We start from the raw sequence: 26095 nt of genomic DNA, 5'->3' as shown, positions 1-26095 counted from the left end.
TTAGCAGAATAACTATTAGATACCATATAAACCAGGAAATATTTACATGTTACAAGGTCATAGAAAGTAATTTTATCAGCAGCAGAGAATGCTAAATCTGTTTTTTTAAAAAAATAAATTCTCTGTGTCATTGCTCATCTCATGTTGCCCCTGGGGAGATAGCAGTTTGGGGTGACCTTTGAACTTCCAATTTCTGGTCCTCTTAACTGGCTTCTCAAAAGGATTAGCTAATGCAGCACCAGGGGCAAACATATTAACAAGGAGAGAGACTTGGGGTTATTGTGAGAAAAAACATGGCCTATTGAGATGGAAATTCTAGGCTCAGAAGTTGGAAACGTCACCAAGAAAAGCTGATTTATCGTGTTAAATAACAGAGGAAAGTTGTAATGACTTTTCAAGGAAAAACAAAATTTAATTTTGTTTAAAAGAAAAAAAAAGTTGTAGTATATTAGAATTTCATTTTAGTCCCACTGTTGTGCCCTATTGAGGATCACAGCTATGAAGTTCTTAAAGAACTGTCAAACAGGTGTAAGACAAGTTAAATGGGTCATCTAGGATCCAGGAGTCTGTCCTGTAGCTTCAGAAAAGAGTTTTCAATATATTACAAAACATGTAAAAAAAAAACTGGTTTTTTTTCAAGGAGAAAATGAAAAAAAAGCACCTGCTGCTTTTAATATATATATATATATATTTACAGAAATGGCTCCTTGACAAACTTGTTATTTTAAATATAATAGGCAAGCTAATACATCTAGTTTCAGTTATCTGAAAATATGGGGGTGTTATAATTAAAAAGGAGATGAAGTCCTGGAGAGATGAAGGTACTTTCAAAATGTCAAAGTTTCACATGAATAGAGGTCAAGACTAAAAAAGGGTCTTTTAAAGTCCCTTCTACAACTGCAGCTATGGGAGTGCCTTGTCTTTTCAGCAAGATCAAGAGTGTTCAGAAATGCTTGTGGGCTATAAAGAAACAACCTGTACTTCACTTCTTTTGTTGGGTATAGAGGTCCTTGTGATGTTTTTTCCTTGCTATGGTTGTCATTTGCATGGTTTATAAGTTATTTTAACTAAAAGGAGATAATTCCATGATTAGCCATTTCAGTTTTGGTTTTGTTTTTTTAAAAAAACAAGGACATTAAATTTTGGAGCAAGGGAAAGATGTCATTTTTCTACTTAAAAAGACCTGCAGACTCTCAGAAAAGAGAATACAAGATTCAAAAATTTGAATATGAAAAAAATAGTTTATTACTTAATATTTTTCCTAAGAATAAAATTAGCTTGGGGTTAGTAATTGGTTCCTTACTGCTGATCAAAAAGAATGACCGGTCAGGGTTGTGACTGGAAGCAGTGATCTAGCAAACAGTGATAAATCCTAGAAAATATGTAGAAAAGCAGGCCAGTGGTCAAAAAAATCTGCAATATGAAACAATGTACTGTTGGGATGTGTAATATTCCTTCCAGAGCTGGGAGGGAACACACTTAAATTTCCTCATTGGATCTGTGTAGAGCAGGCATATGAAAAAGAGAGAAGTCAAATATGTTCCCAGAATCTACATAGATTTTCACAAATAGTTTGATGTTTTCTTACTGATACATTTAAAAAAAAACCATAGTGTGTAATTTTTTGTGCAGGCAACAATAATCTCTTATTGCCATGAAGAGTTTCTCTGATTTACTATGGCATGTAGCTCCTTTAGATCAGTGCTGCTAATGATAGCAAGCATTACACCTGCTGGTAAATGTTTTCTGATTTGGAGGTTTTGTGCTGGATATTGGAAAACTAGATGTTAAGTTTAGATGTATAATTTTGTACACAGTGCCACCTGGAGAATTTGGGAATATGATTTTGAATATTGGATTATTTTTCTTCACTTTTGACTGGTGTTTGTTCAAGCTATGTGGGACTGTTAATGAGCTTTCTAGAAGGCTGCTGTGCTTTGGTTCTGTTAGCATTTGGTATGTTAACATTTTGCTGCTTGTCTGGTCTAGACGATGGATATTCCCAAGAGCTTTTGTGGGAATCTTGCCTGATTCCAGCTCCTGAAACCCAAGCATAGAAGTGAAGTTGCCAAAGTCCTTTCAGACCTCCTGTCTAACTTTGCAAGTTTGCAAATAGTTGGTGGTCTGTAACATCCTATGGTTTTATTTCTGCATTTTCTAGGTGCTTAAAGATCTATAACTGGATGTGTCCACACATGCCTCAGTCATAATAAGGTCAGTAGCCAAATCCTATGCAATGGGTCCTGACAAGACCTGTAAATTTGGCTTTCTTCAGCCTGTTGCAGCTTTTGACCAGAGCACAGAGTTTTTAGAAGGTAGTTGAAGGGAGAACCTCAACAGGTCACCCAATGCAGATATCTCCACTGGGCTGCTGAATCCTTTCTTATGCAACAAATCTCCTGATCACTTAATGTAAAAGAGACCCATGTGTATATGAATAGAGGTTTTTCCTGTCCAAGCCAACACTACCGTAGACTCTGGTTAGTTCACTCCTGGAGAGAGACCTCGGGCAGAGGTGAAAATCAAAACCAGTGTCTTTCAAGCTGGATGAGTGTCCCAGCCACCAAAATTACTAATGACATTCATAGCAAGTAACATTACCACTGTTTCTGGTGTCTGCATGTTGGAAGAGGGGTATGGTCTCCAAGACTCTGCTTGGAACGGGAGGTCTCTAATCCCATTACACAGTGAAGGGCTGGAATCATACAGGGAAGAAAACAATTCCTTGCAGCACCAAGGTTTAGTGTCCTCCTAGTTAAATCATTCAGTCAAGCGTTAGCAAAGGCTGCCTGTAGACACTGTGCAGTCTCCATCCTTGGAAGTTTTCAAGATCTGACTCCATAAACTCTGAACAACCTGGTATGATCTCACAGATGACCTTGATTTGAGCAGGAAGTTGGACTTGATCATCTCTTGAGATTTCTTGCAACCTGAATTATCCTATGATCTTGTGAAGTAGACAGACAAAGCAGATGAAATTGCCTCTGTACTTGGCATTTTCTGCTGCCTCACATTCAGAGTTGCCTAAGAATTTGTATGTATTGGACAGGGAGCAGATAGAGTCTATTTAGGTTTTATAATTTTTGTCTCAAAGAATCTCCTATACAAAATCACTTGGATCTTTCAGCTATACAAAGTACAGTGGAAGATAAAGTAATGGGAATCTTTCCTGTTCCACTGTAACTGTGGGCAGGTTTATGGAAGCCTTAAAGAAAATCTGTCCTGCACTGAGCAAACGTGGGTCTAGATTTTACAGACAACTTACTCAGTTTATGCTTTGCATCAAGGTCATAAGGAATTTTTAAGCTATACATATTTTTATCCTGAATCATTATGGTTTTTTGAACAAGTGTTGTGTTAGCAATTTGACTTTATGTTAAAACAAATGCTTTGTAGTGGTGAGAGTCTTGGATTAAAATCTCTGATTTTAGAATGATAATATAGTAAACATTATCCCACAATACACAAACACAACGCAGTATGAAAAATTAATGGTTTTTTATTTTTCAATCCTTTTTTTTTTTTTCTAATTCAGAAGATTCTTTTCAAGGTTCTGTGGGACATATACTCTCACGCTGTAAACAAGCTACTCAAATAGAGAATTTTCATATTCTTAGTGTGTATCATTCTTCAAGGGCACCCTGCAATTAAGTGAAGTTGGAGAAGCTTTTGTTCTATTGTCAGATCGTCCTATTTTTAAAATACGGTTTAAATCAAAGAGCAAGTAGATAACCTGGTTTCATGGTTTAAAACCCATGAAACTTAGTCACTATATGGCATGCTTTCAATTGATCATAAAATGCACCAAAAGCCACTCTCATTCCTCAGTGGATCTGGGCCAATTTCCTTGGTTTTGGGTTCCCAGTGCAATAGATTTCCATGGCCAAGGAACAGAGAGAAAAAGCATATGGGAACTGAAGTGCCCCTTTCTTCGTAAATATTCAGGTCTAGAAGAAATGTTATGAACTAGTATGAGGATTTTAAAGTTGCCTTTTCTTTTTAATTTTTGTTCTATTCTGAGAAAAAAAAAAAAAAAAAGGCTTTGTTCCCCCTATATATATAGGTTTTCCAAACTGAAGTAAGAGTCACCTCTTAGACTTGTCAGGATTTTCTCTAGCCCTATTATCCCTGTCTCATGACAGAATAAGTGGACTGAGAAGTGTGCTGCTTGGCTAAAAAGGTTGGGCTGTTACCCCAGAAATGAGCTTGCTTCATCTTCCAGTGTTTCCAGCTTCCATTATGCCAACACAATTCCCCTTGGAAGAATGTTCTGCCTAATATCTGTAGGAACCCCTGGCACAGTGGTTTGTTCTGTTCATTTCTGTGATGGATGGCAAGATGAGGAACGCAGAGAAAGGTGGTCAGAAATTATTAACATTCCCACTTTCTCATTGGGTAATAGAATTATGGGGGCAAGGTAGAATTTACCTGCATCTGTAATCCTTGTGTTGTTCTAGGACTCGTTCATTTATATCCATGAGTTTTTATGCAGAAGGGGAACATATGGTCCTTACTCCCTCACTTGTTCAGACAAGAATGGCAAAGCAGAAAATCTGATCTGCTTCAAGTCAAAGCCTTTCGTAAATTAAGGCTTTTATATTCCACTTCTCCTCTGAATGGCATAGCCTTTTCTTTTCTGTATGTTGTTATGATGTGTTTAGTGGCTACATGTGAGAGCGGTGACATTTATATGAAGTGAATCTATTAAATTCTTTATAATGAATAGCATGTAACTGTAAAACATATACAGTTTTCTCATTTTGCCCTCCTCTGGGAGACTACGACAACATTTTGGCAAGTAGGAGTAAACAGCTTTGTGTTGGCATGCAGTAAATTAAACCGAGTAATTAAAATCAATAGCAAAACACTAGCTAGACAGAAAGGTCATATAACACAACAGAAAACTGTTGGGTAGCATATTGCAGGAAATCAAAATAAATTTCTGAACTTTTCATTATTCTTTACATGCCTGAAACTGGTCTTTAAATGCCTGGGAGATACAGCAAAGTATTGACAGACACAGGGTTGTTCTCTGAGATAGAATAAAAATACTTAATGCTAATATATGGGTGTTTGCAGGGTACAAGGTTGCAGTGGAATATAGGAAAGAGGACTTCAATTTTACTACTCTTATAGAAAATTCTGTTTGTTTAAGTTGGTTTAGTATATTATTAGTAATACTTGTAAAAACTGAAGTCAGGTACAACAACCACCCCAAGTATAAGTTTTCTCTTAGTGTTTCCCTGGTCAGCTGGCTAGCCAGTCATGTTCTGCCTTCGAGGGGAAAAAAGGAAATGCATGGATGATTTTGTGTGGCATTTCAAGTACATCTCGTGCAGCTCGGGAGGTGAAGGGAGAGTTGAAATCTTCTGATCCAAACTGGATATAGTCCCAGAGGGAACAGTGGCTGAGGATTTTGACCTGCCAGTTCAGGGGATAAGTTTTAAGCTACCCATAAAGCTTCCACTCTGATTGTGATGTTGGAGTAAATGGATAACATTTCTGATCTTAGGATTCTCTTGTAAGTCATTGCACGTCTCTTATGGCCATGGCTTCCAAAAGGATGCCTGTGGTAGGATTTGGCTTTTTTAATTTTTTTTTTTTTTTTTTCTGATGGAATGTGTTACAGTGGTGGAAGGAAGTGGGAGGAAATCATGAGACACGACTCTGGGAAAAGTGGTGCTGTAAGATGAGCTGTTCAGAAGTGTTTGCCTGGGAGAGATGGAAAAGGAATCAAAAGCATTGCTAACCTGTAACAAGTGTGCTTAGTCATGAAGTGGTTATGGGTTAGAGGTAATAAACTTTATATAGCAACCTGGTTGATTTTGGAAAAGCAGAAATCTTTAAGGCCCTTATGTTCTTCTGGTTGGACTGGTTTGCTTTTTCCAGCTCAATCTAACAGGCAATGTTACTCTGCCTTCCTTATCTCTTGAATTTTCTCTCTCAGGCGACTGTCAGAGAGAAAAGATCTTGTGTCATCATTCAGGAGGTATGAAACTTTACACTTATAAGCCTTTCTTTGGGTCTTGGTTTTTTTGCTTTCTCCTACACATTTGTGAGGAGCTTACTCTGGTTGTGCAAATCCTGGGACACAGTGTGGCTGAGCAGTGGCTTTTGTGGGGTAACTGGTGAGTTACAGTGAATTTATGTAAGAAATCAGCTTGCAGCCAGTCAGGTATTGGAAAGATAGTTGTGAAACAGAAGCACTGTGTTATTGCTTGTCTGTGCTGTTCCTGAGGTCATTTAATTTCCCTTCCAATGTTTGTAATTTCAATTCAAAACAATCCTTTTGTTCGTTTGTTTTTTAATCCATTTATATTGTCTAGTTTTGACTTTTATCTTGCTAATTTTATAGTAAGAACAGTGATAGGCAGTTTATGTACTTGCTGACTGTGAGATACCTGTGTCTTGTCATTTAAAACCATGCTATATTCTAAGAAATGAGTGCTAGAAAATGGCTGAGATCAGCAGCTGTGCAAACTGTCATTTCAAGTTGTGTTCAGGTTTGGTTTGCTTGAGTTATGAGAATGTCTTGGCCTTTTACCCCATTCCCTAGAGAGCAATGTGTCCACATCCTACAATCGGCATGGGACAAACACAAAACAGGCACTCTCATCTCCTGATGGGAGACTCCAATGATCTGGGCAGCAGGAATAGTGCAGGTTCACATTATCTGCATTAGCATTACTGGGTATGGAACATGTATTATATCTGCTGTAAATGGGTTAAATTGCCAGGCCCTTTCTCGTGGTTAATGAACATCAAGTTTAATGTTTCTGAGACAGAGATTCAGAAAGCAATCTGACCATGATAAGGTCCAGTTGAAAATGCTGTAATACATAACATTATATTTTTCCCAGTTCTAATCTTGTTAAGTACATTGAGCTTCTGTTTTGTTTACATTTTCATTTGGAATGGTGTGGCACTTAAAATAATACATATATATATATTTATGCATGTAAATAGTATATGGAAATACATAGAAATTATTTTCCTCTATTTTTCATATGCTTAATGTAGTCTGTGTCTTCCTTTTTATTACTGAGCTGTTAATTTTTAAGACCTTTCAGTATATATTTTTTCCCATGCTTGAATTTTTATAGTCATTAATGAAAGAGGAAACGTCTACCTGGCTGCCTGTTAATGCTTAACCTGAATTTATGAATCCTATTTGAAACTGTGGCTCACATTCAGCAGGACCATGCATCTGCTTAAAGTTAAGTTAATGTGCAAGTGCAGGCAAAATGAGATGGATGCAGTGTCTTCTACTAACATTTCAAACCATTCTTTAACAGTATGCTAAGTAATAGCTTGATAGATTTTTTTAATTAAGCACATGTATATATATATCAAATTTTCTCTACTATTACAGGGAATATACCTTACATTTTATCTTACTTCAGTATTACCTGGCTAAATTTCCTAAAATGCTATCTGTAGATGGTACCACCTGGAAAAGCATCAGATAGGAAATTGGGACTCCTGCCTTTGAGATCCTTTAAATATTTCAGGTTATTACAATTTACATTTTCACCATTTGTGCATGTAACCTGATAGCTGTATAAACTATATGACAAGTATTCTTACAAAAAATTTATACAAGTGTATTGATAATTGTCCTGCCATCCTCCTGGAAGTACAAAGTATGTGGAGTGTTCTGAAGACGATTTGCTTATGCAATATTTTGCAGTTTGTATGTTGCTGTCTCTTCTTAGTACCTGCCTTTTAATTTACCTAAGCATAAATGTCAGTGCTTCCTGACTCTATTTGAAAGATGTTACAGTGCCTCAGCCTTGTAGAATAGACTCTTATCATGAGTGCCAGTCCTACCAAGCTTTCCTTGTCTAAATTGGAAGTTAGTATTTGGGACAAACCTTTAGAAAAGTGACACAGATGAGATCCTGAGACACGTGTAACATAGTCTTCTGAAACCTTACCTCAAATAAAAATAAAATGCCATGACAACCTCACTGACTTCTCTGTAGGTTAATAATTTGTATGCAGAGTGGTCTAACATGCTGATGGCAATAGCAGTTCAACAGTGAAACAAACTGAGGAGCATTACTGCTACCTACTAATATTTCATTTGTAAAACAGAAAGAAAAAGGTGATAGAATTGAAAATATTTTGTTTTACATAGAGTGTGCACTGAAATGTTCTCTGTATGACTTGATATTTGAATCACATTTTAGAGTTTTTAGTGTTTATCAGGGCAGCAAATACTGAGCAACAGTATTCAGAGGAGAAGCATCACAGGACCTTTTCTGCATTTTGGTTTACTTACTTTTGTTTTGGTTTGGTTTTTTTTTTTAGCGTTTTGTGTGCTCACCTTATCCTCATCTCAGATCTTACAGTATCACTCTTGTTCTACACAATTTGGAATATGCAATTATGGGCTTGGGTTAGGAACTGGTGAAGCATTTGCCTGGGTAATCTCATTGATTAGGCTCTGGAAGTGCAAACATTTGTGCAGAGATTTGAAGAGTAACCACTCCAGAGCCTTCTAGTGTGCACCTAGAAATAATAGCATAGTTTTTGCAGGTGCTTGTGTATCTTTTGCCACTCAAACTATAAATCTCAATATTTCACAGAGTAAGCTTCAAGCTTTAGGTCAGAGAAACTTTGAGAGGTGAAGAGAAGAGTGGCTCTCTTGTTGTTTGAACTGATTGCATTTCTTGAGAGCACAGAAAAAAAGGAATTTTGTTAATAAGATGTTAAGTTCTACATTGTACTACATATAAACCTTGAGCTGTGTTGCAGTTACAGCTCATACCATACTCTGTCAGTGCAACAGCCTCCTTGCTGACTTAGAAGCACTGTGTATGTTCTCTCACTACGTTTTATAACAGCCCAAAGAGGAAGAAAACTTTCACTGCCCTTAGCAGCACGAGAATACAAAGTCTTTCAAGGCTAAATAAAACTTTGTGTATTTTAACAAAATGTATCCTACATTTTCCTTCCCCTCACCATCTTGTCTGGTTACACTGCAGAGGAGGGTAAAGGAGGTAATGCTTTTGTAGTCTAAACAAACTCAGCCTGGTGAAATGGGACAGTACTTTAAAATATGCATAAGGATTGCAGTTGCTCCATTTTGTGACACTGACTGTTCAGGTAGAGAAAAACAAAAGAAAAGAAAAGGAAAAATCCTCACAGAGTTTTCTTAAAATTAATATATTTTTTAAAGGGCTATCAAGAAAAATGATGCTGGTACTATTATTGTGAAAAATTGCAGTGGCCTGGTTGATATCACGCGTTCAGTTTGGAAAAACAAGATTAGTACAACACATACCATTTTTCATTTTCTTCTGTCTTCAGCAGTACCAACCATTGCAGCTTCTCATTTTTTTAAAACTTTGTGTTTGGGATGAGAAATCCCATGTGTGTACAATTGTTCCTGGCTGCCTGGTCCCTCTGCTCCCAGCTTTTTCCCTCTGCTTGTAGGTTTTCCTGTGTACTGTAAAGAAGTGACTGAGAGGGCAGGATACTCACTCTCTTCTTAGATCAATACTACTCTGTGGGTCAGCAAGTAGCAATGTTTGAAAAGAGGGAGGGAGGGAACTGTGTTTTGTTCCCCCTGTAGGCTGAGGCCAACACTTTTGCATTGCTTTTATCTCTCTCACCCAGAGAAGAAAGCCTGTGTAGGTTATTTCTGACCTGGAATCAGCTGGCAAAAAGAACAATGTCAATAAGATACCAAAGAATTGAAGTAACAGGAAAATAGAATTGTTTTTTCCCCTCATTAAAACATGAACTTTAATGCCAAGGTGGCCATCTACATGTTTTCTCCTTGCAGCTGGACTCAGTAGGGACAGAGATTGAGGTCAGCACATGTTGGAGTTGGATGAGCAGGATGAATGCAAAGCCAAAGACTGAAGTCCAGTTGCACACGTGCATTCACTTTAACTTCTCAAGAGAGGGGCTTGCCATATTTGCCTTTTAGCTAAGAAAACTGAGATTTTTCCTTCCAGGCTTCTCTCTTTTCTCCCCATCTCTGTGTTTAACGTGGTAGCTCAGAGTGCTGTCTCTGAGAGGGATAAAATGAAGAACACAAAAAGCTGCTCTGTGCAGCACAAACTGAGTTTCCCCCTGGAGGTGCAGGACTGCCATTGCTAACAACAAGTCACATCCTGGCATGGGGAAGGAATGAGACCTACAGACTTACCCTTTAGCCAGATAAATTCTTGGAGGTAGTTACTTTGTGACATCCACAAGAATATAGGATGTTATAAAATAGTTTCTTAGCAGAGGAAAGCGGCAGCAGGGAATATGAAGGAGTGCACAAAGGAAAGATGGAGTGTAAAATTTGTGTATCTGCAAGATGTTTAGCCTAGGGAAAGATAAAAGTTTGCAATGCTGAATTTCAATTATTTGCCCTCACATTGTCACATCTTGTATGTGTTTAAAAATTATGTGCTTTCATGCAAAGGAATCAGGTGGTCTATATCATAAATCAATCTTTATAGCAAACAAGAGTTTGGAGGGACCTATCTTAGACCTTTTCTTTTCTGGGAATAAAAATGAGACACTTTTGGAGATTGAGAAGATGGGGAAATTTGATTAATTAAAAGCAGTAAATCATCAGCCCCACATGATTTATGTATAAAAGAATTCTGAAGAAGCTTAGGAATGAATTATCTGAAGTACTAACAAAGATGTGCACTCTCATTAAAGCCAAACCCTGTTCCAGAGAGTTGGCAAGTATCAAGGGTTTATCCTATATTTAGACCAGTAAGCATTACATTCTGCACATTGCAAATGGTCGAAACAGGAATTTAAAAGGGAATAATAAAACACCTGGAAGATGGTGATGTTAGAGGCTTTAATGAGAACAGCTTCAGCAAAGAAAAATCATGTCTCACTACATATCATTTAGAACTCTGAATGTACCCATAAAAAGAGATAGGAATGGCCATACTGGATCAGACTGAAAGTCCCACCTTGCCTCAATATCTGGCCATAGCCATGTGGGAAAGAGAGGAGAACAAAAAGGATAATATAACCCTTTCTTCCTGGGCTTTGTGGATGGCAACAAGGGCCAGGTTTAAATTTGAGGGGGTGACAGCAAATTTGCTGACATCATCCCTTTCCCAGGAACCAGTCCTGAGCACCTGATTACTGTGGTGCTCAAGAGATATAATTTTCCCTGCTCAGAAAAATGGATTAAATAAAATAATAGTTATGTTTTCAAAACATAAATAAATAATAAATTAATAAATAAATTATGTTTTCATAAAAGGGAGAAAAGGGAAATCTGAGGAGCTAGATGTTGACAATAACAATGACCAATTCCTGAGGTATAATTGTAACAATAGGCTTTTTATCTAGGAAGGCCGACAGTTTTTTTTCACCTACTTTTCTTCACAGTTTGAGATCAAGTACTATTGCCTGGTGGTAAAGCCATACTGTGGTTTTCCTAACCTGATGGGATGTGTTGTCATTAGCTGGTCTTCACTCCTCCAGCTATCTGTTCCCTTGGTAGCCACATATAATGCTTCTGCTAGCCATGGCTCTGGGTGCTCCACAGTCTGGGATATTCTCACCCACCATTCCCATCAGGTCCAACCCCTCCACTGACAGGTTTTGTTTTTTCAGCCTTTGGAAGAGTAAACAGTGCTGAGAATCAGCCACAGGCTCTCAGCTCGCAGGAGAGGGTTCAGCATCTTCTGTGGCTCATGCATCTTGCAAAAGACTTTAACTCAAATCTCCTTTTTCTCCGTCCTCCTCCACCTCTATTTTTTTTCTTTTTTAAGGTGTAGCCTTTGTAATTGGTGCTAAATGCTTCCTGGACTGACTCTCTTGGGCAGAATCAGTTGGCCTACATAGCTTTGCATTTTCTCCACGTGATGATGTAATTCCCTTTGTCCTTCAAAAATAAAATTGCAATATATGCCAGAAGTGTTTCTGGCTTGCCCACCAGTCTTTTCTGTTTATCTCCCTTTGGTTCCATTGGATGCCAAAGTGTTGTTTTCTCTCGGAAGCTCATGAGAATGCTTCCTCACCTTTAGGTTTCAGCTTCCAAGTTCATGAGGTGAGCTGGCTGACATAATGTATTTTGACTTTTTAAAAGCTTGTGAGAAAGTCTGTCACAAGATACTGCTATGAAGGCTAAGTAGCCACATGTGGTGACAGGACGAGTACCATCATAGATCAAAAACTGACAAGGAAACAAAAAGGCAGAGGGCTGAGAGGTCACTTTTCATCAGAGTAAAAGGCTAGCAGCTGTGTTCTTTAAACTTACCTATCAGGTCATATGCTAAATTTATTTATTAATGATCTGGAGAGAGGTGAAGGATTAGATCGTAACACTTACAAATGATGTAATTACTTAAGTAATTTAAGCCTGTAGCACAGTTAGAAGGTTCTGAGTGATATAAACAAGTTACTTGGATGGATAAAGAAGGTTCAGTCCTGATATGTGAGAACTGAATCTGCGGAGAAAACCACACAAAATTCTCATCCTCTAACTGAAGGGAAAAAACTGAACATTGCTGTTGGCAGTTCCATAACAGAAGCCATTTGAGATGCTGTTATAGTAGAAAAAGTGAACAAGGTGCTAGAAGGCGTAAGAAATGGGACATTAAAAATGAATTACTGAGCTCAGTCTTCATTGTGTGGAGACAGAGGATAGAATAAAGGATAATATTATGGGTAAGTTTGCCCAGCTAACTAAGTCTGATCCATGATGACAATTTCCTTTTTTCTCTTGTCTTTGTCCTGCTCATACATCATCTACTATCAGAGATGCTCTGATCTTTATCAGGAATAATATACATTGGGAAGTCTATGGCTTCCAGAGAGTTTCAAGTCTTGCTCGGAATCAACAAAGCTACAATTGGTAAAAAATTATTTCACATACGTTCTCCTTCTTTTGGAAGTTACTTAAAATTCATGTGAAAATAACATAAATTAGCAATCTTAACTTTGTATTTAGACTGTGAAGTCATCAACATTATAAACATGGATTTCAGAATTCAGCTGCTACTGAAATACTTCCTCAAGTCAGGGCTCTTATGAGACGTATAAATTATTCTTGCATAGAGAAGTCACCTGAGACAAACCTAAATGAAGTTAACATAGATTTTAAAAATTATTCTTGCAGAAGAACAGGGAGTGGTGGGAATAGATGAGCAGATGGGAAAGGGAGAAGAGGAGAGTGAAGAAAAGGCTAATTAGGTAATTGAGGCTAAGAGGCTATTAGAGCTGACCCTGTGGTCTACTGGTAGTGCAGTTCAGGGACTTCAGTTTGGGATTGAGCTTGGTCCCTTGTTCCCAGGCCAACACGTGCTTCAAACATTGCAAGGACTCAGTTTTATAGCCTGTATCATCCTGTAACTATGTGTTTTCAAGTCAACACAATCTGGAGGAATTGCATGTCAGATTATTGTGAAGGCAGAATAGTGGAGTAAAATGTTGAATTTTAATGTGAAGACACTAAAATGCTGTTTTAGCAGGTAAATTGTTTAATGAAATGATCTGGCATTCCTTTGAACTGCCTGGCAGAGAAAAATCTGATAGAAATAGAGATATTTTGAAGTGATGCTTAATGGGAATAAACTATTTCTCACTGAGCAGCCTTTCCTAAAATTTGTCCAGTACAGAATTCTCTCAAGAATTTGGATTTTTTTTCATAGGTAGTAGTTAAGGGAAAGGCCTAAAAGGTCATTTTTTCAAAGTCATTCCAGTTGTCTTGTTTCTGGCCAATTTGAAGCTGGTAGGTTTGCAGTATGCCAGTCTTCTTTCAGTCTCCTAACCTATCTTTCTTTCTGATCCAGTCAGTGATATTCTTTCTTCTGTTTTTTATATGCTTATTTTCTCCCTGATGTCATTATATTCAAACTGTCTTCTGAAGCTGTCAGTAGACTTGATCTTTTATGGCCAGAGTCTGGTATAGGTCAAAGCTAGGACAAGAATTGCTGTGTAATTTTCAGATTTATATGCTGAGCTGGCCCATTTCTAGTACTCACCTTTTGCTAGTAATTTATTAATTCTCATTTAATTCTTTTAGCTGTCTCTACTTTTTTAACAGCATTTGTTGCTACTTTCTCATTTTTTTTTCCCAAAAAATATTGGTTTTCTTTAATGTGTGCTCTAAACTTTGGAATTGCAGTGGTGTGGCATTATGAGATGCCTTTTCTTTGCTGGAACACCTGTGGTCAGTAGGCAAATCATATTTTGACAGCAGAAAAAAATCAGCACTGTTCATTATCCCTGCAGTTTAAAACAGAGTTTCTGTAGGGGTAGTTTCTACAGTATTGGAACTGCTGCTTCAGAGGAAAGTCACTGTGGTTTAAGACTTAGCAACTTGACAGTATAAAAAAACCAAATGAAGCAGAGAGTAGAGCTTTGGTTATAAGGGTAGGCAGGAGGGAGAAAAGGTAAAGTGGCTGCTTGGACACAGGAGAGGCCATTTGTACCTTCTGCTGGCTTACAGATCTTGGATTTCTCAATCAGGTGGCAGCTCCCCTAAGACATGTTGAAGTTTTTTGTCGAAAGAAGGCACTGTGCCAAATCTGGACCTCAATAAACATATTTAATGTTTAGGGGAGACAGATGAGTGATGAATAACACTTCATGAAACCCTCTCCCACAAAACCATACTGAGGTTTGGAAAATCTGAAATGTCACTTCTCTTAATTTGGGGGATGCAGTGTTGCCCTCTCTTATATGGAACTGCTTGATTCAATCATATTAAAAATTATTTCTTGCCAGCTCATAATTTAGCAGACCCCCCTTCATAATGTTATGCTTGTTCTGGTGAATCAAAGGATATCTTAATTTCTGCCAGCAGAACCCAGGAACAGATTTTCAGCATTGCTTTATAACACATAATCATGATCTGCTTGTAGGGACCTTTCCATGCTGCTTCACAGTGCTTCCCACGTGGAACCCCCTTCCCTCAACACTTCTAGGAGTAATGGCTTCTGCTGGTTCCCTCTGGTTTTAGGTAAAATGGTTTCATTGTGGTTATGTTGTCATTATATAATTTTGGTTTTGGTGCCATCACAGGACATAGGAGACTGGACTGTGGGCAAGAACCATTTTTCTGTGAAGTACTTTGCAAACATAGGACAAAGAACATTTCCCACTCTTGTTCTCTCTTTTTCTCTGCTGTTTCACCTCAACACTGAATTTTCCTTGTCAGAACACTGCACCACGTTGAAGATACAAACCTTTCTTATCAAGTTTCTCCTGCATGTATCCTAACACATAAGAAATGGGAGGAATTATTCTCATAACATTTGTTCATGCAAATCTGTTTCTAGGGTTTGGCTTTCATGTTCTAAAACAATAGTAAAGTGATTTCAGGACATATTCTCTATCTTTGTATCAGCTGATGGGACAGATTTATCTGATATGCAGGGCTCATAAAGTCTGCCAAGTCAGACTAGCACTGACACAGGTACCCAGTGCTGATGAAGATTTATTGTAGTGGAACAGAGCGACCAGGTGCCTCTGATCATCAAGAAGTGGGTGTGAGCCGCTATCAACTCCACCTGTGCCCAGCCAGGGCAGGGCCCCTATGGAGCATGTGCAAGACCATGGGGCCAATAAATAGTGAGGCTCACACCCACCGAGGCAGCTCATTCTGGAGCTAGTTGAGAGAGTGGCTGGTTGCTTCCGTAGCAGCAGACCATCTTGCTAGTTCCACGCTGTGGGCAATAGACTCAGACCACATCTTGCGAGTCTATACTACCATATTGACACTTCGATCTCGGACAAGAGACTCCTTTCCGGCTACAATTTATCATGTTTATTAAAAATAGTTAAAATGCAGAAATTCTAGATAAAAATCAATGCACGTCCTAATTCTTTTATTTAAATTTTAAAGGAAAAACTCAGTATTTTCCCCTTGCAGTTGTAAAAATGCAGGGTTAAAACCAATCTTTCTACAATTTGCTATTATTTGAATTACCTCCAAAACTTAATTGAAATTACTCAATTATTGCAATTAACATCAACCCTTGGAAGCTGTATGCTTAATGTGTGGATTTCCTGATGTTTGTGAAAGGCATTGAATTACACAGTAATTTGACTTTTGTACTTAAGAAGAAGAAGAAACCTGGTATTGATAGAGGTGGAAACCTTTGAGCTGCATAGTAGACAGCTAAAAATAATAAAAATATTCGAAGAATGTTATTATTAGCAAGAAAAAAACCAAGACTTACTTTGCAGTGTCTGAAGCTGAGTTAGCTGTGCCAAACCCCATTCATTTAGCTGTAAACAATATTTAACACCATCTGACATATTCATTGTCACTCCATGCTCTGTGAATCAAATATGAAATTATGTTAAAAAGAAAAACCAACGCTGCAAACTTATTTTGTCACAAGTAAGCCAGGACTTTTGAAGATGGTCAGCTCCACTTGTCAAGAAGGATAAGCAAGAAGAAAAATAATGGCTTAGAGTAACAGAGAAACAAGTCAGGAAGGCTTTCAGTTTGAAAGGGCTGCGTCCCAGAAGAGGAGTTTGCAGTGCACAATTAACTTCCTTTTCTCTTCTCCAGGAGTTTGTTGGATTTATTGCAGTTAATAAATAGGGACATCCACCTTTAGGAATAAAATCTGAACCCTCAGAAGGAATAGCTAGACACACGGTACTTTAGGTAGTGTCAATAAATACCTGCAGGTTATTTTTCCAAAGTTGAATAGGAATCAGGTTTTGTTCTGCAAATGTCTATAAAATTTAGGCTTAATTTCCTCTGAGAGTGTGACTCAGACGTACCCCTTACAATTATATATGCAAGCCTGGAAATTTGGAAATTTGTTAAATTGGATCCCTCCATCTGCAAACTGATGGCAATTGGAAATGATCACCACAGTGTGTCACCACAGCTAGCACTACATTGCAATCAGATTCACTTGAACATTTCTCTACAACTCGGATCACTTAATTTTTCTTTTGGCCCTTGATCTTTTAGAGCACCTGCAGCTTTTTGTTTTTCCTCCAAAGATCATCATTTTACTTTGAGGTCTGCTGACTGTGATATGTCTAACCCAATCCTGTAGAGGCAAGGAACTGAATAATTACTTCATGAGTGCCATATTAAAAGCTGTCCAAAGACTGTTTAGGCTGCTCATTAAAGTCATTGGGAATTTGGCTGGGCAAGAGCTTCCTGCTTTGGTCATGCAATAGTAGAGAGAAAACCATGCCAAGGATTGTTATTATCCAATTATTAGTGTTGTGGTATCAAAAAAGGATTTGATTAAGACCCTGGTGCATTTAAAACTTTAAGAACAGATGCCACACAGCAGCACTCCTGCCACCCCCCCTATGCTTTTTCCCCAAAGCTTTGGTTAACTCCTAGTTTTCAAAGGGAAATAATGTAGCAGACAAAAAAAACCCCTAACCAAACACGCAAAAAGAATTACAAAAAACAAAACAAAAAAAGCCCCAAACAACCCCCCTCAAAAAAACCAAACCCAAACAAAGCCAACAAACCCCACCCCTGTGAAAACAACAAAAAACTGCACCACAATCAACAGAATAGGTACTAAAATCTGCCTTTAAGATAAAAATTATGGCCAAGCTAGGTCTGAAATTGAAACTGTGCTGAAAATAGAATAGTTAGGATGAAATTTTCAAAGCTCATTTATCTGTAATACTCCTCACTGTCTGTTGTAGTAGCAGAGAATAAAATCCTGGGACCTCTGAAGGTACCAGTTTTTTGAGGTTGAATAATGGTTTCCATTTTTTTTTTTTTTTTTTAATTTCTTTTTAAGCTGACAAATTTTATATTACTGCATACTACCAAAGCAGACTAAATGCCCTGTCTCCAGGCTTCCATGCAGCATACATATAGGAACAGACAAGTACATGTATATTTACACTTGGAGTAACAAATGGGCTGGCTTGGGAATTCTACCTGTTTGGATAGCAGAAGGCACTCAGACCAATTGGCTCAAGCCTTTGAATAGCACTGGACTACAAGAGTCAAAATAAAGAGGCAATATTTGGTTTTGAGCTTCCTTCCTCTTTTGACAGAAAGAATTTTGCATTTATCTTTAAGTCTAGACAGTGTGAGTTTATTTTGAAATGATGTAAAATATCACACTTCATTTCTGTAGAAATATTCCTAAAACCAGAGTGGAAGTTGCTTGCGTGTTATGCTCTCTGGCTGGGCTTAGAATTATGGTGGTTCTCCTTTAAATAAACATTCAGAAGCCCTGACATCCAGGCAGTTGTGTATCAATTAGCAGGGTGCATTTCTTGGTGTGAGTTGCCTGGAAATGCAAAATGACAAAATCTGAGCATTAAGCTTCCCACCATCATTTTGCTTTCCTACCTCTAACTCCAAATCAGCTTCATTGTGACTTACAGCGTAAGAAGTCGCTGCATTTCTGCAGATCCATGATAAGATATTTATCTCGAGTAAGAAATGCAGTTAGATTGCACTCTGAATCTGTCCCTGCCAGGCCCTAGATGCATTAGTATTCCACTGGCAGCTGCCTGTAGGTAGGAATATTGTTTTTCTCCATAACCAGAGGGAACAATCAGACTAAGCCGTTCCCCGGCTATAAACCAGCCAAAGTAATTGGGTTTAATTTTAATTTTTGTAATAGCTTTAAATTAATAGGAGCAGCTGCTGCCACAGTGTGTGGGTGTCCTTTTCCAGAAGGCATAGAATAAAAAAGGGAAAGAGTAAACAATAGTGCATCTAGGACACAAAGGTTAATTCAAGAACTGAGCAATGTCTTTTCGTTATCAAAAACTCAGTTGGTGATATCTAGCACCGTGTCTCTTTTCTTTCTTTTTCTTTCCCCTTTTTTCTTTAATTCCCTGATAAGATCTCAATCTGATTAGGCTTCCATGTGTAAAGATGTGTTGTTGGTATCTAAACACTAACTCTCTTTCTCTGTATGACTCACAAATAGATTAGCAGTGACAAAGTGCTAGGAGAGATAAAAATAGATTAGCAGTGACAGGAGTACTATTATAATTATTTTTGGAAGATACAGTTTGAATTAAGAGTTTGGGAACTTTCTACCCTTAGAGGGTGAATTTAAACCTAGGAACTGAGGATGGTTTCTGCTGTTGTGTCAGACACCAGATAGCAAAATGTCAATACCAGATGTCCTAGACATCAAGATTAGCCATAATAGCCAAATGCAGCCATAAAGTGATGTGTCAAAGTGGATAATAAAGCAGATGCTTAGCTTCTATAATGAAAGAGAAAGGGAATGAAATATCAAAAGTGCCTTTAATACATTAACAAAGTTGTCTTCAACTTGCTTAAAAGAAGAAACTTATTGAACCAAAGAGAACTGCATGTCATTTAAACATTAACTATCAGCAGATGAATTTCAATTAGCATTAGCCTTTCTAAATTCCTGAATTTCTCCTATTGGTCTCATTTTACATGAATTTTTTATGGCATAAACTGAAGCTTGTCCTTTATTATTTCTCCCATGCTAATTTGGCAACAAATAAAGTTCAACAGCTCAGCAACATACTGTTTAAACTTGCATTACAGGTTGAGGACTGGGAGCTAGAATACATTTACCCACTGCCATATCATCTGCTTGATTTGAGACCAAATGAGGGATGTCCTATAGCACTCCAGAGTAAGGGTGAATGATAGAAATATGTTAAGACACTGGAGAAACCTATTAGGTTAGGGTACTGCATGCAGACAGTTGGTGGCATTTTTCCCCTACTGATACTTGTGGAAAAAAAAAAAAAAATGGAAAAATTGTTTTTCTGTCCTTCACATTTGTGGCTTAAAAATAATTTTCAGGTCTTAGTAATAAGCAAGTGCTTTACTTAACAAAAAATCCTGAGTCGAATGCTGAAAGCCCTGAATTTTCAAGAATTAGGGCATTAAAAGGAGCAAATAAATTCTCATTTCAAGTCTAATTAACTGCATCACTGGCTCTTTATTGTACTTTTCCAAGAACATCTCAATTCCTTTATTTTTCTCTTTGTAGCTCCTGAGTCTTTCTGGTCAGACTCTTTAACTGCTGCTAATTGGCAAACACGTACTTCTGAATAATGAGGGGGTTTTGTCCTCTCTTTCATATTAGCAATGAAAGGCCAAAACTGATGCTCTGCAGTAGACCAGCTTCTCGGAACTATTACAAAAGGCACATTACTACTGCTATGTCTGTAAATCTGATTATGTTTTCCCTCACCATGGTTCTAGTTTAGCTGAGCTCTGCTCCAATCATTAGATGAGACCTGTTTATAATGTGTAATTGAATCAGTTAGAGACTGCAGAACCATAGTGTTCTGTTGCCAAACACGAGAGGTAAGTTAGTTACATCAAATTACAAGTACATTGCATGACTAGAGAATCTCTTGTCTAAATAAAGCTGGAAACTCCATGTACCAAATGCAGACAAAGTATAACCAGAAATACTGAATGTATCTAGTCCATAGAATGAATGTTTCTCCCACCCCTGAAATGTTACTGATGTCTGTTGAAAAATAACAGAATAATTGAAGTTGGATGAAAGATGCCAGGCAGATATTTGTTATTCCTTAAACAGGTATGAGCTTAATAACCATGACATGGATATCTCTATAATAATTATTTACTGTCATGTATATTCAGTTCTGTCTTTGCAGTACTAAGCCAGAACTCTCAATGAGGGCAGCAATCCAATTTGGAACAGGACCAAATACCCTTTTCTCCCTTGATTTCTAGTTTAGGACCAGGTCATTTTCCATATCTGAAGATTTTTGTTTGGGTTTCTGTTGTGGGTATTTTGGGGTTTTTTTTACCTCAGGAGTTTATCTTTGCTTCCATTCATTGGCTAGGTGTTGATGTATGGACCCTGGATATATAAATACATATTGAAATATATAGGATAATAAAAATATGAAGATAAACTGAATTTTTGTAATAGAACTTTCAGTATTGCCATACACTGACATTCCTATATCACTTTTACCTCTCCTCAGTGCTGGTGATTAGGCCTGCATGAAAGGATGTAGCCACACTCCAGCCAGATGTTTAGCTCAGATAAGGTCACACCAATCTGATAGTAAATAGAGGGCAGGTTAACTGATCATGCAGTTTTTTCACTTCTTTGGGTCTGGTTTCTCTGGGTGTGTGATGCTCTCCCCTGCCATGGTAACTTTTCCAGCTTGGGCACCTGGAGAGAGCTGCAGTCCCTGTGGGTACTCGTGCCCAGGCCTTGGCCTTGGGGGTTGCAGGAGTGCTCTGAAATTCAGGCTCTGGGATCTGCTCACCAGCTCCTGAGCTGTTCAAGATGTTACATTTCATTTGCTCTAGATAAACTGAGCCTTCCATACCCTTTTTGTTCAGATTTCTGATGTCAACGTATGTATATGTTTTTTTTATTTTTTTTATTTTTTTTTAGGCAAAGAATACCATCTAAAAACGTATATTACTACCGGTGCCCAGACCACAGGAAGAACTATGTCATGTCCTTTGCTTTTTGCTTTGACCGTGAGGATGACATTTATCAGTTTGCTTACTGCTACCCCTACACCTACACTCGCCTTCAGCACTATCTGGACAACCTACAAAGGAGGAACATGGACTATTTCCACAGAGAGCTGCTGGGACTCAGTGTGGTAAGTGATAGGAATGCTTGCCAACTGGCAGGCTTCATTATAAATGTCTACCCTTAAATGCTTATAGAGTTAAATTCATCAAGCCTGCTAAAACACACACACACATATTTGTTTTACTGCTATCAATAACACACAAGGTAACCTACATGGTGAAATATAGACAGATGCTAATTTAATTTCACATAAAATATTTCCTTTGCAATATACAAGGCAATGCTAAATTCTCATGTAGGATCAATTCACCTCTAGAGACATTAAAGGATGAAACTGAAACAGGTTTATTGAAGTGTCATTTTTAGAGTACTCTGTGCCATTTGTCTTTTTGATAGAGCTTTTCTGTTCAGGAGGAAGTATGTGTTTTTTGAGCATGAATACAGCTTTTTTGATAAGATAATGCAAAATATACACAAGGTACCTCTTGTAATTACTCTTAAAACACCTGTTTTGGTGAAATGAAATTAAAAAGTGTTTAGTGGGCACTGGAAAGGGAAATGTGATAGGTCTTTTGGTGCAGGAAGGAGGGCTGATGGTAAGGCTGATCTTCTGCTCACTTTGCTATAACTTTTCCCTGCAATGTTGCTGGCCCTGAGGACTTGGAAAGCATGACTCAGACGTTCCCATATCAGCTCAGAAATCATCAGATTAAAAAATAATAGCTGAAATCTTGGGTGTTTTTTTTTACTTTTGCATTCTTAGGCTTTATAGTGCACTTGCCCCACATTCTTAATCTTTCCTCTGAGATTTGATTTGGTCTAAACTCGTGGTGTGAGAGTATCAGGAAAAGTAAGCTATGATTCTTATGATGGCTGCTGATCCCAGCTGGGGCTTTAAAAAGAATCCCAGCATATATTGTGAAAATGAGAATAAAATCATATGTATACCTTCACTGAAATAAATAAAAGGCTTCCAACGTTAGAGCAGGCTGTTGAGATCCCTATGGTGGAATAAAACTTGGAGGAAAAAAATATCTTGTATAGAGAAGAGTAAAAACAGAATTAACCAAGGAAAGCTTTTTTTTACCCTTTTGTCAGTTAAGTACAATTCTTGTTCTAGAGATGACAGTTACATATCCCTGAACTGATATTAATTATTAATCATTCCAATTAGAAGGACAAACAATAATAATGGAAAGGGATATTAAAAAAATAGAAAAGCCAAATCTTCAGAGGGTGGAAGAAGCACTATTATTTTAATGTGTGTAGGGTTTTAATTATTCATCGTAGAGGGCAGAACTATCATTAATTCTGTAAGGAAACTGAATTTGTTTCCTTTCACTCTGAAAATAGTCTGTAAACTATCATGTTTGCATATTCATCAAAACTCTGATCTGACTGATTAAAACACTGAGCTAGAGGATTTGTCTTTTATCTGCATTTTGACAGACAGAGCTATAGTCTTAAATCTTGTTAACATTGTGTTACCAGTAGTTGCTAAATATTTTTTTTTTCATATTTCAGCAAACTAAACAAACAGATGCCATTCAAAATGTGGCAGGGAATGTGCTGTGTATAAGTCCTGATTTTATATCTTTATGTACACACAGAGTATGCTTTGCAGCAATTGATATGGTAACATTTTGCAGCAGACCATGCTGATCTGTGTAAAAAGCATCTGAATCAGGCTCATGCTGTAATCTTTGTAAGTAATGTTACAATCTCAGAGCATTTCTGGCTTTTCTCTCCACACAACTGTCCTAAAACAGCTTGGTAATTTAATGTCTTTGCTGAGCTTGAATAGACAATTTCCATAAGTTCTCTGCGACTTAAATATTTTAACATAGAACTTTGTTGCTATCATACATCTTTAAATGGTGAAAAACAGGATCCTTCAGTCTTCACTGCACAATGCTTCATCAAAGCAGGAGCTGGCTGTACTTTAGAGAATTGCGTGCCATATAGGATAGATTTAGAGCTAAGAAAGTGAGCTGCATCCCTGCTCTGGCCCCTTATGTAAGATGAGAGGAATCAGATTGGCATAAAGAGGCCCTTAAAAGCTCTATTCCTGGCGAAGGGAGGATACCCCTGGTAGCACATGGTGAAAGGTAACTTGGAAGAAGCCATCTGAGGACAAACCCTGAAGTCCTGATGCTGGATACTGGGTTTTAGCAGGGTGAGATGTTGGATGCTGGGGGAAGGCTGCAGCAGACCTGTCAAACTGCTGTGTGGCCACTGATAGGCTTTGGTTCATTCCAGGGGAATTTTACAGCTCCCTGCAGCTGTTTCTGTTTGCGAGGATGATCTGAAATAGTTTCACTTCTCTTGGGTTATGAAATTTTGAATTGTGTCTCTTGGAGACAACAGAATCTCACTGCAGATTTTGGGGTTTTTTTATTTTTCTTTGTCATGGAGCTGTACAATGCATGTCAAAGAAACCATGCTTAGATGATTGCTCCTGAAGGCTTTCTGAGTGCTCATTTTGCTGCATGTAATTTTTTTCAAGGCAATCTAATTTCTAATCTGATTTCATATTTTCTCTAAAGAAAGTACTATGCCTCCATTAACTCCTTAAATACTTTTACTAATTTTATGGAAATTGAACGTGAAATATCAGTATGGGACATGTAATTGTCATTAGGATGCAGAATGGCAAAGTTGTTCAGAGCCAAATGGCAAAGATTCCCATTGCCAGTGTGAATGGATAACTTAGCTGTTCTATTTCTGACCTTTTAATGTTTATATTCTTTACTTCAGAGAGCTATCCCACATTCTAGATGTGGCAAATGGTCTTGAAAATAGTCTCTCCTACAAGATAGCAATGATGGTCACCCAGGTATCATTTAAAGGGCCATTTTCATTCTGTCATTGTTGGCCTTGGGTAACTTCACAGTTTCCATGGTTTGTCCCAACAGATCATAAGTTTAAAATCTGTGATAATTTTTTAATACTGTGAAACTAGTTTTTTGCATATTATTTACATAGCTCTCTTCTTGGCATGTGTTATACAATACTGTAAAGCATAATACAATGAAAAACAATTTTTATATTTCTGTGAAAATTTAAACACAGGCTCAACGTACATTTACAGTACCTATTTTATTATACTAGTACAGTCTCATGTGCAGAGACAGTCATGTGTAGCATTATAAACAAGATTTCAGAGTTGGCAAAATGTTTGAGTCTGTTGTAATTTGAGGGTGACAGTCTAAATGAGCTGTGCATACTTGAACTGTGTGAACAATTGATGAGACCTGTACTTCTGCTAGAATTCCACCATCACAGATAATAAGCTTAACAACTTTAGGTGAGCCTGGCTCAACTCCTACAGCCCACATTACAAATCACCACTGGCTTGGCAATACTTTTATTATTCACTCAAAAGAGGGCAAAGATTAATTGGAGACAGATACATCCTTTCACCCCATTAGGCAATGGTGCTTCCAAATAACACTTGAGGACAACTGCAACTGCACATGCAAACCGCAAGCCTCCGAGGGACTTCCACAGCACACAGAGACTTAGATATGGAATTCTGTTAAATTAAATATTAAACATACATATTTTAAAACAAGAAGGCAATATGTCTAATGTAGAGCTCTGTAAGTGAGCCAATCTCTAAAGTCATACATGAAATACTGAGAGAAACAGATTGGAACGCAAGGTGCTTCGCTCTGATTCCACACCACTTTGGTGTGCAGCTTTAATTTATTAAGTTACTCCCGATTTATGCTGGTGTTAGAGATCAGAATGAGGCCCCTAGACTGTGAAACTGCACACCAGATGTTACATTGCTGGTTCATTGATCAAATATCCCTTCTTTACCATCAAAATGACTTGGTACCCCTGTAAAAACGGTTGGTCGGTTCTGCTGATATCTACTGGACGGTTTTTAACCACTCAGTTATGACTGTTTTAAAGCATGAAGCAAAGAAAATAGACAATTTTTATAAGGTTAGATTTCCCATTTCTGTGTTTAGTGTTAGGTTACGTAATAATGGTTCTGATAAAGAGAAGTGTACTCTTTGTCTTTGAGAAAAAAAGAAGTTACAGGCTTTGTTGTGATGTGTCATTTTTGGTATCAGATTCTGTACTTGCCAGTGGATCTGACTGTAACTAGGTTGAAATGTCATCTAAATGCAATCTCTGGCAATTTACTTTGTCTGAAAAAGGCTACAAAAGCAACGCTTAAAAAAAGTAAACTAAACTTCTCATTTCTCTAGAATGTAAAAGTGAACTTACAAGTATGTTCAGGGCACAATCTTTTATTCTGTAGTGTTCCTTTTTATTCATATAGTACTGCTGTTCCCATAGCACTCATCATGTGAATGTCATCCCAAAACCATACATGAGATTTTAAATGTTCCAACAGCTATTTTCTTAGCTGGGTTGGATATCAGCAGAAGCAGAGTTGGACCTAAAAATAACACCACCAACCGTTCATTCCGAAATAAAATACGATTTATAGTATATAATAGCACAGCGTGTTTCCGTGGAAATTATATAAGTAACATGAAGAAAGAACATGAGACTATTATATACCATCAGTTTTAAAGGGAAATTTCTTTGTTACAATTTAAAAGAAGTTCTGGGAGATAAACTTACTCATAGGAACCATAGAC

General features: G+C 37.7%; 1 protein-coding gene across 1 annotated transcript in view; it reads left to right on the top strand.

The window, feature by feature from the left end:
- The window catches only part of LOC103528584 (BEN domain-containing protein 5), a 571072-nt gene that overhangs the window by 332633 nt on the left and 212344 nt on the right, over positions 1 to 26095 (top strand). Inside the window, exon 5 of the mRNA XM_030455433.1 lies at positions 21324 to 21540. Coding sequence (XP_030311293.1) covers positions 21324 to 21540 — 217 coding nt within the window. The remainder of the gene's footprint in view (positions 1 to 21323; positions 21541 to 26095) is intronic.

Source organism: Calypte anna, chromosome 8 (genome assembly GCF_003957555.1).
Source record: "Calypte anna isolate BGI_N300 chromosome 8, bCalAnn1_v1.p, whole genome shotgun sequence".
Lineage (NCBI taxonomy): Eukaryota > Metazoa > Chordata > Aves > Apodiformes > Trochilidae > Calypte > Calypte anna.
This window is presented reverse-complemented; position numbering and strand designations above follow the sequence as displayed.